A 14,252-nucleotide genomic window follows, 5' to 3' on the forward strand; every position below is an offset into this window, starting at 1 on the left:
TTTTTTTTTTATCTCTTTTCGAGGCTTTTGGGATTAAACCCAGGTGCCTTATACCTTATAGGTTAGGTAAGTGCTCTACCACCGAGCTTCATCTCCAGTTCAAAGTATGCCACTGTTAGAAATTGAAGTAAAGGAAATGATATATTCTTGGGTTTTGGAGGTTTGGTTTATGCTAAAGATTGTCAGCATAGATGTTTTGGCACAAAAATTGAGTAAAGTCTGTTATGTGGAAAGTTGAGTTATATGGAAATGTAAATAATGACAGGTTGCTAAAAAAGGAAGAATGGGAATAGGAAGAGAGATGTTTTTGCTTTGTTTCTGGGAAATGTTTCAAGAAGTATTTATAGTTCATACTTTTCTTTCTTAAAAGGCTACTGCTGAAGCCAATAATTTGGCAGCTGCAGCCTCTGCCAAAGACATTTATTACAGCAACATGGAGGAGGTATGTTGGTAACACCTTTTCCCCTGGAGTGTCTATCTCCTGAGCATGATTGTTAACCTCAGAGGCCCAAACTTTATCCTACTCAATGTATCCATTTTGCTTGAGATAAGGTTTTATGTAATAGGCTGGCCTGAAAATCACTGTGTAGTGAAGGCTGCTTTAAATGTGTTATTGTACTGCCTTTACCTTACTAATGCAATGGCACAGCAATGTGCCTTAAAGGTTTGTCTTCACTTATGATCTTGTGAATGTATGCCACAAATGTGAGAGTATTCATGGAAGATGGTGTTAGATCCTCTGAAGCTAAAGTTTCAGGTGGTTGTGAATGGCTTAACATAAGTGTTGGAAATGTAATCTGATTGTCTGGGAAAGCCCTCTTTTAACTACTGAGCTCTCTCTCCAGTCCCTGCCTAATGTGTCTTAAGATGTTGAGACACAAAGCTATTTTTCAGGTCATCCTGGTAATTGGGATGTTCTAATTATTACTTTTTTTAATTTAATTTTTCTTTTATTTTGAAATAGAAGAGTCTTTCTATGTAATTGGAATCTTCTAGTTATTTTTGTTTTTCTGAGATGGGTCTTGATATGTAGTTCAGGTTGGTCTCAAACTCATGACAATCCTCTCGTGACAAGTCTCCTAAGGCTTGGATTGTAAATGTGTGCCATCCTGATTGTTATTTCTTTTCTGTTAAGATTTATTATTTATTAATGTGTATATTTGTATCTGTAGATAGCTGAGTAGGCCAGAGGTGGGTATTAGATCCCCTGAGCTCTAGTTATAGGTTGTGAGCTTTCTCATGTGAGTGCTGGGAACTGAACTCTTGATTGTATGGAAGAGCAGCAAGAGTTCTTAACTGCTGAGCTGTCTCTCCAGCCTCCAGACCATTATTAACCATTTCTGACCAAGCTTTCTTAAGAGTATCTTTGTTCTTTCTGATTAGTGTTAACCCTGTTTTTGTTTTTGTTTTAAAATTGGCTATCATATTTTTATGCAAAGCTTGCTATGTATTTCTGGCCTAGAGTTTGTTATGTAGACCAGCTCCAGCTCCATCTCTTGCCTCTGCGTCCTGAGTGTTGGGATTATAAATGTATACTAGTATGTCTGGCTTTGGCCTTGGCTGTTTGTCTTTTCTGACTTAAAAAAAAAATTGCTTTGGTGTTTTTGCCTGCTTGTATGTTTGTGTGAGAGTGTTGAGTGCCCTGGAACTAGAGTTACAGACACTTACTAGCTGCCATGTGGGTGTAGGAATTGAACCTAGGTCCTCTGGAAGAGCAGTCAATGCTCTTAACCACTGAGCCATCTCTCCAACCCCTTTTTTGACTTCTTATTGAAGGAGAATCTCATGTAATGTAGGTGGGCCACAAGCTCTAAGTAGCTGAGGATGACCTTGAACTTTCTGATCCTCCTGTAGCCACCTCTGGAGTGTTGGAATAATACATGTGCACCACCATACTGATATTTATGGTATTGAGATTGAACCCCCAGGGTCTGTGCATACAGATACTAGGCAAATACTCAAATACTCTACAATGTGATTTATGTCCTCAGTCTCCCTTGAATATTTTCTGAAGTTAACTTCCAAGCTTTTTTTTCTAAAGCCTTAAGAGCATTCTAGTCTTTACTATGTCTTTTTACTTTTTTTATTTAGCATGTACAAGACTTTTGATCATGTGTTTTTGTCATTTTTAGGTTTGTGGGGGAGAGAAACCTTATTTGTCTCCAGACATTTTAGAAGAGAAGCACCAAGAATTCAAACAACTTGCTCTGGACCACTTTAAGAAGACCAAAAAGATGGGCGGGAAGGATTTCAGCTTTCGATACCAGCAGGAGCTTGAGGAGGAAATCAAGGAACTGTATGAGAATTTCTGCAAGCACAATGGCAGCAAGAACGTCTTCAGCACCTTCCGAACCCCTGCAGTTCTGTTCACAGGCATAGCAGCATTGTACATAGCCTCGGGCTTCACTGGCTTCATTGGGCTTGAGGTTGTGGCCCAGCTGTTCAACTGTATGGTTGGACTGCTGTTGATAGCACTCCTTACCTGGGGGTACATCAGGTATTCTGGTCAGTATCGTGAGCTGGGTGGAGCTATTGACTCTGGTGCAGCATATGTGTTAGAGCAGGTGAGTGATGCTGGCTGAAGCTGGGGGTCTGTGGTGATTGTTCTGATGTTGTAAAGTTTGGAAGAATTTCATAGTGAAAAAGGGTTAAGCCCATTTTCTAATGGGTGAACTTTTATTTAATTCTTTTTTTAGTATATTAATATTTAGTCCTGATGTTTTGTTTTAATGCCTAAAAATAACCCTTTAATGCAAAAAAGAGTCTTTGATCTACTTTGTTCCTCCTAGGGCAGTTTTATTTTTATTTTTAATTGTTTTGGTTAACATATAAAATAGTGGGGTTCTTTATGGCATCTTCATCTATACCATCATTTATGTCTCCAAAATGCAAATATTTTGGGGGCCGGATTTGAGACAGGGTTTTTTGTGTAACAGCTTTGGCTGTCTGTAGTGATCTACAGACTAGCCTTGAACTCACAGAGATCCACCTGCCTCTGCCTCCAGAATGCTGGAGTTAAAGGTGTGTACCACCATCGCTCAGCTGCAAATGGTTTTTGAGATTAATGTAATTTCTAGGGTTTTTTATTTTTAAAGTCTTTAAAGTTTATTTAAATTTGTTAATATTATGTGTGTTGTGTTGCATATGATATGTGAATGTGGGTGTATGAGACCCAGAGCACAGGATGTGGAGGTCAGAGGACAACTTTGCAGAGTCAATTTTTTTTTTTTTTTTGGTTTAAAACGTATTTTATTGTGAGTTTAGAGCTTCACTATTCTACTTGAACAGGCAGGCCTTGTCTGAAATAATATAAAACTAAAATTAAAAGTGGCTGCAAGTACACACACACACACACACACACACACAAAATCAGAATCATTTTAAATGCATGTTGGTAGTTGAAGGGTGTCAATGCTAACATTGGTATATATTGTACAGCATTTATATGAAACCCTAGATAAATATATCTCTACAAGATAAAGAAACCAGTATCAGATATTTGTAACTACTTTGTCTAGTCAAATGAGTCCAGTTTTAATTGAATATGGGTGTGTTTTGAATTTTAAGGCCTATGAGATTATTCTTCATAATAATGCAGTGATGTACACATGGTTTTATTCCTTTACCAGAACACATAAAACTTTGGTGTACAAAACGTGAAAATATATAATATAATATTATTAGAGAGCATATATGATGAAATGCTATGTGTTATAAAATAGCGGACATTTGTGGGAACAAATATGAGCAAAATGTACTGAAAGGAAAAAAATCTCAAAATGCATGGAGATTTCAGGAATGAACACTATCAGAGTTCTATGTATATATTGTCCAGTGGCTCAAAATCTTTTGTATTACTTTTACATAACTTACCAGTTTTGGAATTGCTAAACTTTAATTCTAAGATTTAAAAATGTCAGTAGATGGATCTAAATGTGAAATATGAGCAAGAAGGAGTAGCTGAAATAAATCATAATAATTACTTAGATTTGGACAGATTGACATAAATTTTAAGTTTAAATAAAGTAGCTACAGATGTGTAAGGATTAATGATAGTAATTAGAAAGGCGTCATTCAGTAATGCTGCCATTGGGTTTATTGCAAGTATAAAGTAAGGGAACAAATAAGCTCCCTGTTTTTCAATAATACATACAGTGAGTGTCTGGAAATTTCTTTTCTTCAGAATGCTATACCATTACCACTCTGAGCTCACAGTAGTTTCTCATCTTTCTTATTTCTTCTTTTTCCAAGGTTTAATTTGTGGTGAGACTAATGTTATATTCTATTCTTTAGGCACACCAAGAAACCTTTTCTATTGCAGTATATCAAGACTGCACTTCAGTGCTCAATAAATTTTCTCAAGAATAGCTTCTAATAAATGGAGAGTAGAAAGAATTTTATTAACCATCCAATATGTATTTTTTTCTCAGAATCCAAAGTAAAGAGCCAATTTGGGAGTTACACATAAATCTTATGAATGTATTGGTAGAGAAGCAGTGTGCACTGCCATCAAACACATCATTTCTTATAATTCTATGAGATTTAAGTAGATGGGTGTTCTGAGTGCTTGGAATGATATCCTGAATATTATTCTCACTATCCAATCATTTCCAGAGCAATTCACACATAGTGATTTGGAAACATTATTGAAGAATCACATTTTTAAAAAAATCTCGAATTTAATGCTGGAGAGTAGTCACTTTAATTCACAATTACCTTTTAGATTTCTATATTATCTGAACTGCAGAGTCAATTTTTGCCATTCACCTTTATATGGGTTCTGGGAACTAACTCAGGTAGTTAAGGTTGAGCAGCAAGTATTTACCTGATGAGTCATCTTGCTAGTCCATTTAGGGTTTTGGTTTTTTGTTTGTTTGAGATAGTTTTATGTTGCCTAGGCTGGTTTTAGACTTCATAATGTAGAAGAGAATGAACTGATTCTGCGCCGCTAAAGAGATCTTAAGTGCTACAACTGCTAAGGGTATATGCATATCCTATATGCTACACCTGGCTGAGTTCCAGTTTCCATACATTATTTTTGAGACAGGGTCTTTCCATAGTCTAGGCTGGCCTCGGGCTCCCTGTGTTATGCAGAATTGCCTGAAACATATATTCTCAACCTTGTGAGTGCTGAGATTGTGTTGCAGGTGTGCACCCCTGTAGCCAGTCATTTTGTGTGTTTTTAGTACAAGTTTGTTTCTTTCTTTGGCATAAACAGATCAGTTAGGTCAACAGTATGAAGCTGGGGAAGCCTCTACCTCAGCAGAGGAGCAGATGCTCCACTGGCTCTTAGGATCAGCTGTGGCCATGTTTCCTCTCACCACTGCGGTCTCATTCACCGCTGTGAGGAAAGCTATTAGAAGTTATCACCTAGAACTTAGTTTTTTTATGCTGTGTTGTAGTTTATTAACTAATAGATTAACTAAATGGACTTTTGCAGGCTTCTTCTCATATTGGCAATTCTACTCAGGCTGCAGTGAGGGATGCCATCGTTGGGAGGCCACCTACAGACAAAAAAGCTCAATAGCACCTTAACGGCAAGACCCATCAAGAGCCCAGTCAGCCCCTGGATTTCTGCTAATGCCACCATGGGTCCAGTTCCAGAGGAATGGCCGATCTAAGAGCATCCTGGAAGAGCTGAGACAGGGCACTGTAATAAATGAACCGACCTCTCCTGTGGTTTCCTGTTCCACTTGTCTTGGAAGCAGTTCTTTTTCTTGCTGTTACAAGCCCAAGGCTACTCTCTTCTCTGCTTTGTGCACTTTAAGGGGTGGGGGTGGGGGCTAAAAGGAAAACATGGAAATGCAGCTTTTAAATCTCTGATGTGCCACACAGTGCCTTTTAAGACCAGACCATGCCTCTGCAGCCGTGAAGACTGGGGAATGGAGGACAGCCTCAGGAAATGCGGTTTTGGATCGAGTTCTCTTTTGGATTTTAGTTTTGTACCTTTGAAAATTTATTTTTCAAATGTTTACACAACTTGAAAAAGGCTCAGAACTAAAGGCCAACTGAAATAATACTTATTACACTTAAACAATTTCTCCCAGTACTGGTGATTGAACCTAGTTCCTGACATGCTAGACAGACAATTGCCCTAGCCTGGAGCTGTCCCTTATCCTGCTTGACTGTGTAGTTTCAGGTCTTTAAATTACTTTGTTTCCAGGTTGGCTGTGAGCTTTCCATCTTCTTCCTCCCTCTCTAGCTTTTTTGAGTAGCTTGAATATAGACCTGTGCTACCATCCATCCTTCAGAAACCTTATTTATATGAATTATCTTTGCTATGCAACATGGAAAAATTAAATTATTTAATAATCTGTGTTGGAGAATATAAGATCTTTTACATAGGCTGGCAGTTTTGTTGAACTTGCTTTTTTACTTTTATTCCTATAACTTCTTCCTAGAAAAGAGGTAAACAGTCCTTTAAAAGCCAGTGGTTCATAATAAAAGGTATGAGTGAGATACTTCATGGTAAAATTGTAGTTTGAATTTGTCTTGGTCACATTCACTGCATATTTATGTATGTATGTGTTACTTTTAAAAATAGTTGTTTTTAGTGGAGAAAAGACATTACCAAATATTACTTCTTTTAATTAATGTTCAGTTTCATGTTGCTTAGTGGTAATACCAAATAATCTGATCTAAAGTTTTTACTTTAGATCAAACTTTAGTTTAAAACTGTAGTCAAACTTTTTTTATTTTATTTTTTTGGTGGTGGAGGTGGTGTCTGACTGTGTTGCACTAACTGGCCTGGAGTTTTTAATACAGACCAGGCTAGCCTTGAACTCATAGAGATCCTTGTGCCTCTGTGTGCCACTGTGCTTGACCCCAAACTGCTTTTTATTCTGTGAACTGTCTAATGTTCATAATATCAAAGCTAAACTGTTAATAACTGACTTAAGGATAGTTGCTCAGACTCTAAAATTTCCTTTTTTACTTTTACCTCAATTATGTGATAAAGTTTTATCTATTAGTTTTTTTTTCCTTTATTTTGTAGTGGTGAATTACTGTGGATTTAAGCCTTAAAACATGCCCACAGGTATAGAAATCGTAATTTTTTTTAAGGTAATTTGAAATTTTGTTTTGGGAAGGAGATAGAATGGTTTTGGCCAAAGCTAGTGTAAATTTATATACATGAAATATGAATGGAAGGTAGGAAAAAAGGTAGAAAAAATGTCTTACATTTAATTTCCATATCAGAATTTTCTTCTAAGTTTTCCAATCAAACATTTAACAAATCCTGAATTAATATTAAGCATTTTACATATTTTTCTATTATCTTGTCCTGAAGTTCATAGTAATTTTTCCTTTTGCTGTGCCATCTGGGAACAATTCCAGCTTGTTTTGAAACTGTTCACTGCTTGTGAGTGATGGCTGACCTTGGAAGGGGTTGGAAGTTCAGTCCTGCAGCGTGCAGGGTTTTCAGGTAGTGTCCCCTATGTGAAAGCTTGTACTGAGTGATAGGTTCCCAGTGCTGAGATTGGGTCTTGTTATATAGTCCAGGTTAGCCTATAACTTTCTTTGTAGTTTAGACTGGCCTTGTACCTAAGGTCTGCTGCCTCAGCTTTTCTGAGTACTGAGCTTATAGGCGTGTCCCCATGCCCCATCTCTGTTCTACACTTTTTGTTTGTTTTGATTTTTTTTTTTTGAGACAGGGTTGCTCTGTGTAGCTTTGGAGCCTGTCCCTGGAACTAGCTCTGGCCTCTAACTCACAGAGATCCGCCTGCCTCTGCCTCCTGAGTGAGGGATTAAAAGCGTGCACCACCACCACCTGGCTGCCCAGCTCTACTCTAAATGGTGAGAAAAGATGATGTGAGAAAGATTTGCTGTAATACTTCTATATTACATCTGTGTATGAGTTTAAGGTGAATGTTCCGTTAATTAACTTACTCTGCTTCGGGAACATGTTTAACATGTTTATGAAGTTTTCTTTGAGCCGGGCGATGGTGGCGCACGCCTTTAATCTCAGCACGTGGGAGGCAGAGGGAGGTGGATCTCTATGAGTCTGAGCAACCTGGTCTACAAGAGCTAGTTCCAGGACAGGCTCCAAAGCTACAGAGAAACCCTGTCTCAAAAACAAAAACAAAAACAAACAAACAAACAAAAAGTTTGAGGGTTCTTAGCTGTTTTCCTTGGCCTCTTTTCTAACTTTAAATTGTTGACTTTCTATCACAGTTTTTCAATACAAAATGTCTTTAATGAATGGCTAGAAATAGTCCTGAGGATATTCATAACTGGTGAAGGATTCTGTTAGCACCTCCAGCCTTTTGTTTATGGGTCAGGGACATGGTATAGGAATCAGACTAGTGTCCCCTGGTCAGACCATGCTTTCTGTGTGTGTGATGTTAATTTCTACACTCCTGTCAATATGTGGAACACATTCCTATGAACATAATGGAGATTTTCATTAAAAATAACTCACTTTAGAAGAAACTAAATATTGCCAAGATATCCTTGGTTTTGTTTTGGGGGCCCCAGGGCTGTGTGTATGGCAGGCATTTGCTCTATCCACCGAGTCAAACACTTAAGTCTGCCTCCTACCATCAAATGGATAGAATCGCACCTTTGATTCTTCTGCTGAGAAGTCTCCTCTCATGATTTATCGCTTGCTGATAAATGTCATACATCCCTTTTGAAGAGTACCAAAAATCTGTTTCATGGATGCTTGTAACTTCTCTTTTATTTCTTTTCTTCTCTCCCTCCACTCTTCTCTTTTCCTTTTTCTGTGCAGCTCCAGCCAGATATTTATGTTTGATACTTGCTTTATCCTGGGTCAAGTTGCTGTGAATGTTTGTGTTTAATTTGCTTTCTCTCACTTGCTTAAGGCAGACAAGTGCATAGGCACAAGCGTTGTGTTTTCTTCGCAGTTTCTTTAGGAGGTCACACACTGGTACCTAGGATATGTAAATGAGATAAAAATTCAGTAGGTTAATTTCAGCCTAAACGCCCAACCCCCAAAAAATTTCCCCCCAAAAAGTAACAGGGAAGTATCAAAAGATCTATTTTGTTGGTGTCTTTTTTTGAAATGTAATGATGAGTTGGTTTTTCCATCACGTTGAATACTGTTTTTGTCAGGAACAAGGCCATAAACAAGCCTCATTTAGCAAAATATTCCCTGTCCAATGTGGTTGGTTGTAGTGGGATACAGTTGTTTTCCTCAGGAACTGACTGTAGCTCTATCTTGGACACTGGTTCTCATCTACCTTTTCATGCTTTAGATTAATCTGTGGGGTGTGTTGAAAGAAGCAGACTCTGCTTTGTATCTAGGGATTGTTGCCGTGGTTTTGTCTGTACCCTGAGATTCATCTCTTACAAATACCAGTGACTGGTGGGTGGGGGGATAAATGAGGGAGAATAAACTGATCTAGGAATGGGAGTACCCAGACAGGAAGTGCCCTTTGCATTTCGAGCAGATGCCTGAGGTCTGCTGCCAGGTCTGCTCATCGAGAGTTTACTATGTTTAGAATGATCAAGGTGCCTTAATTAGAGGATTGTCCAAGCTTTCTAAAGCTGTCATAGTGCCTTCTCTTATATACCTGCCCTCACAACGCTAACAGGTGATTAGGATTTTTTTAAACAAATGTTGATAGTATTCCCTCTCATACTCTGAAGAAGCCAAGTTGGGCACTGCAACTTGAATCCCTTAATTTTTTGTTGTTTTGTTTTGAGAAAGGGCCTCAATATATATCCCTGGTTGTTCTGGAACTTACTGTATAGACCAGGCTGGCCTTGAGCTCACAGAGATGAGTCTGTCTCCTTTTGAATCCTGAAATCTTTTATACACAGAAAACCCTGAAGTACTAATACCAGTAATGAACAAAGGATGGGATTATAAGTATGAAAGTAGTCATTGTGCACCCCACAGCAGGAGCATCACAAGATAGCCCTTATCAACAGACAGGCTTCCTATGGGAAAGAATTTCATGTGCCAGAGTGCAAGTTTAATGTTCAGACCAAGGGAAGGTCACATTGATGCCCAAACCTCTTTAGTTCAGGTCATCAAAGGTGTTATGGATGTAAGCCTTAAAAGAGTTTAATCTTGAACATACACAAGGTATCCTGAATTTTACTTTAAAAATGAATTGTTATAAGAACTTTTGCTAGATCCTTGCCTTTGAATGGCTTTAAAACAATACAGATGTTTGAAATGCAGTGGGCAGCAATGATGCTGTTCTGTGTTAAAGGCACATTTCTGTTTCTTTTCTGGATTGTACATTCATTTAATGGATTAAAGAGCACAATGCCATGTTACCTGTGTTTGTTGTTACTATTCTTTCTTGTGGAAGACCCGTAGGACAGAAGGGGCTTGGCAAGGGGAATTGGTGACCTGGTCAGAGGTGGGGCGATGGCAGGTCAGCTCACTTAGCCCTCCCTCCACAGTGATTCTTAGTTAGCAGTGAGCTGGAAAGGCTATTTCAGCTGCTTGAAAGTCAGCAGTGTGTAGTCTTGAGGTTTACAGTATCTTCTAGTTGGCTGCTTAGAGCCAGAGCCAACTGTAGTTAAATAGAATCTCACAGTGGGGTGGATAGAGGGAGATCTGTGTTGAAATATTTTCTCTCCACTGATGACCAGGGAGGCAGTGGGGAAGTAGTATTGAGTTTCTTCAGTCCTGAGAAAGGTCACTATGTAGCCGTGGCTGGTCTGGAGCTCAGTATGTAGTCTGGACTGGCTTTGAACTTACAGATCCACCAGCCTCTGCCTTAAGTAAGACCTTAAGAGTGCTGGGATAAGAGTATGCCACTACACTGGGCTCCCCCCACCCCCTTCCAAGACAGGGTTTCTCTGTGTAGCCCTGGCTGTCCTGGAATTCCCTCTGTAGACCAGGCTGTCCTCAAACTCACAAAGATCTGCCTGTCTCTGCCTCCTGAATGCAGAACTTAAAAAGTATGCTCCACCATCTCCTGGGTTCTCCCTCCCTCCCTCTGTTCCCTTTGAGACAAACTCTCATATTGCCTTTCAACATAGTCATAATACATGATGAACAATGCCTAGAGGAGGTGAGAGACGCCAGGAAAAAAGGCAGAGGACCCTTTACCTCAAATGCATTTTGTTCCCTGGATTGTTCTTAGGCATGATTTCATACTGCCTGTGACAAACATTTGCAATCAATTTTTAAGACATGTTTGTTCCTGTTGGATGGAACATAGCTGTGGAGCCCAGTCTGATGAAAGGATATGCTGAGTGCTGTCCTCAGTGTACCCTGAATCTGGATGTGGCCTTCTACTTTGTTTTTTGTGCTTTCCCAGATAGAATCTATAGTACATGCCAGACAGTTGTTTTTAAATTGGTCTATCCTGAGAAGTTCTAGGAAAGGGCTGCTCTGTTAATAGTATGTACTTACTGGCGTTTATTTATTTACATGTTTTTCTGAACCCAAATGACTTCCTTGGATCACTGCTTTGTTATGTTCATGTACACTGAAATTGAAGTAGTCTGCAGTGTTAGACTGTAGTTCTCACCATTAAGGCCCTCAAATCCTGGCTTTTGAAGACAGGTTGGCATAGGTCAATGAAGGTCAGCAGTTACCCAGGTTGGCCTTAAATTTAATATGTTTCTGAGGATAAGCTTGATTCTGCTTTGACCTGCTTTGTGCCATGCCTAATTTGTGTTGGGAATGAAATGAGGATGTCAGATTTTCTAGAAGTGTACTATTGTAATAGAAGAAAAGACAGTACAGAGGTTCCTCCATCTTATATTTGTGGAATCCATTTTATTTAGCTAGAATTTGAACTTGATAAAGAATCTATGTAAGATAACCCAACTTTATTCTAGGACTCTCAGGTCAAAATGCCCTAGCTAACTTAGCTTCTGGCAAATTGCCTGCTTGTGCAAAACCTCCCTGTTAGCTGCTAAGGGAGATGCCATGATGTGGTTTCTGCCTTTAAAAATCCCTAGCTCTAAATACTGCATTGGGTCCTTAATACTTGTGTAGTCCCTGCTGGCTGGAATAAAGACTTTCAATTTGATATAAACTTTGTCTGAGTGGTCATCTCTAATGGGCTCCTTATAACATAGAGTCCCCAGCAAGATCTCCAGAGACTGGATCCTGACACTTTAGGGCCCTTGGGATCCCAAGATTGGTGAAGAGCACACTAAGTAGAGGGGAATCCTAGAGGGTGTGCAGCTTGAGATGTTCTAGGGCCCAGGAAAATCCTCTCTGACCATGTTTTGTTGCTGAGAAGAGACACCATTCATGGCAACTCTTATGAAACATTTAGTTGGGTTGCAGTTACAGAGGTCCGCTACCATCATGGTGGTCTGCGGGCAGACATGGTGCTGGAGAAGGAACTGAGAGTTCTACATCTTGTTTCCTACCCCTGGCCCACAGAGTTTCTCTTTGTAACAGCCCTGGCTGTGGCTGACCTAGAATTTGTACTGTAGACCAGGCTGACTTCAAGCTCACAGAGGTCCATCTGCCTCTGCCTCCTAAGTGCTGGCATTAATGGTGTGCATGACTACCACCACCTGGCTGAGTTCTACATCTGGCAATAGGAAGTGATCTGTGTCCCTGGGCGTAACTTGAGCACAGGAGACCTCAAAGCCCACCCCCACAGTTACACACAAAGCCATACCTCCTAATAGTGACACTTCCTATATGGACAGAGATACCCAGGAGAGTCATGCTTACTTCTCCAACTCTGGGAAGCAGAACTAAGTAGCATGCAGCTGTGCCCTTAGGCCCATAGCTGTGCTCTCAAGCCTACAGGCCATGGCTGGGAGAAACCTCTTTGTACTATGGCCCACGAGAGATAGTGGGAACCCACGATGAAGTGTACGACTATGCTCTTAAGACCAAAGGCAGCATGGAGGTCATATACCTATGTGCATTCTGCAAGTCATATACCTAGGCTACAACCTAGAGGAAAATAAACAGATGCTTTCCCATGACATTTCAGCCACCCTGCAAACCTCCACTCCCACACCAAAACAAAAACAACAACAACAACAACAACAACAAAGAACAGGAATTCTGGGGGGCAGTTGTACTGCCAGTTATGGAGAATGGGATTTGGCCAACCTCTACTATGCCAACACTGGGAGCACGCAGACTTTGAACTGAGACTGAGGCCTAGAAAAAGGCTCTGGAGTCTGCTTTCTGGCCCTGGTCCTCCAAGACATTACTAAGCCATTCCACTTGTATGTGCATTGCCTAGGGGGTCCTCACACAAACCCTGGGATCCTGGAAAAGGCTGGTGGCTTATCTCTCCAAGAAACTTGTCTATGTCTGTCACAGCCAGATGGCCATATAAGGGCCATAGCTGCTACTGCCCTGCAGGTAAAAGAAGCTGACTGACTAGAGCAGGAAGTGTTACTGACAACCCCATACTCTGTTGCCAAGAGATGGATGTCTAAAACCTGGGTGGCTCAATACCAAGCCTTGCTTCTGGATCAACTTTGTTTTTTGTTTTTTTTGTTTTTTGTTTTTTGTTTTTTTGTTTTTCGAGACAGGGTTTCTCTGTGGCTTTGGTTCCTATCCTGGAACTAGCTCTTGTAGACCAGGCTGGTCTCGAACTCCCAGAGATCCGCCTGCCTCTGCCTCCCGAGTGCTGGGATTAAAGGCGTGCGCCACCAACGCCCGGCCTGGATCAACTTTGTATTTGGTCCCACAAGACATCAATCTTCAACCCTGCCAGACTTCTTTCAGACAACAACCCTATGGGTCCCCTGCATGACTTTCTTGAGGTGACTGACCTGATCCAATCAATCAGGCCTAATTTGACTGATGGTGATACCAGATGAGATATTCTTCACAGATGGTAGTAGTTTCACCCAAGATAGGATCAGTTATGCAGGGGGCAGAGGTGGTGACCTAAGATGAGACAATCTGGGCAGTCTGTATGCAGGAGAACTTCAGCTCAGCAAGATGCACTTTTATCTTTGAATCAAGCACTCCACTGGGGAAAGACAAGGGTATCACCATATACACTGACAGCCAATATGCATTTGTCACAGCCTGTGTCCATGGGGCTCTATATAGGGAAACTGGATTGCTAAACTCAGCAGGAAAATAAGTCAAATAAAGAAGAAATCTTAGCCCTATTAGAAGCTATCTGGTTACCCAAGAAGATGGCCATTGGCTATTGCAAAGGGCACTAAGAAGGGGATTCCCCAGAAGCGAGAGTTGACAGAGCAGCTGATTTGGCTACCTGGGAAGTGACCCTAGAACTCCCCAATTCTTTTTATTTTTTTCTTTTTGTTTTTTCTAGACAGGGTTTCTCTGTAGCTTTGTTTTTGTTTTTGTGGTTTTTTTTTTT

The 14,252-nt window shown here is 40.2% G+C and overlaps 1 protein-coding gene across 1 annotated transcript in view; it reads left to right on the forward strand.

Annotated features, from left to right (window-relative positions):
- The window catches only part of Atl3 (atlastin GTPase 3), a 47,427-nt gene extending 37,179 nt beyond the window's left edge, over nucleotides 1–10,248 (forward strand). The window contains exons 11-13 of the mRNA XM_005351878.2: nucleotides 371–442; nucleotides 2,133–2,564; nucleotides 5,441–10,248. Of these exons, the coding sequence (XP_005351935.2) occupies nucleotides 371–442; nucleotides 2,133–2,564; nucleotides 5,441–5,527 (591 nt within the window). The 3' untranslated portion in view covers nucleotides 5,528–10,248. The remainder of the gene's footprint in view (nucleotides 1–370; nucleotides 443–2,132; nucleotides 2,565–5,440) is intronic.
- Nucleotides 10,249–14,252: the final 4,004 nt, after the last annotated feature.

Source organism: Microtus ochrogaster, chromosome 8, assembly GCF_000317375.1.
Source record: "Microtus ochrogaster isolate Prairie Vole_2 chromosome 8, MicOch1.0, whole genome shotgun sequence".
NCBI lineage: Eukaryota > Metazoa > Chordata > Mammalia > Rodentia > Cricetidae > Microtus > Microtus ochrogaster.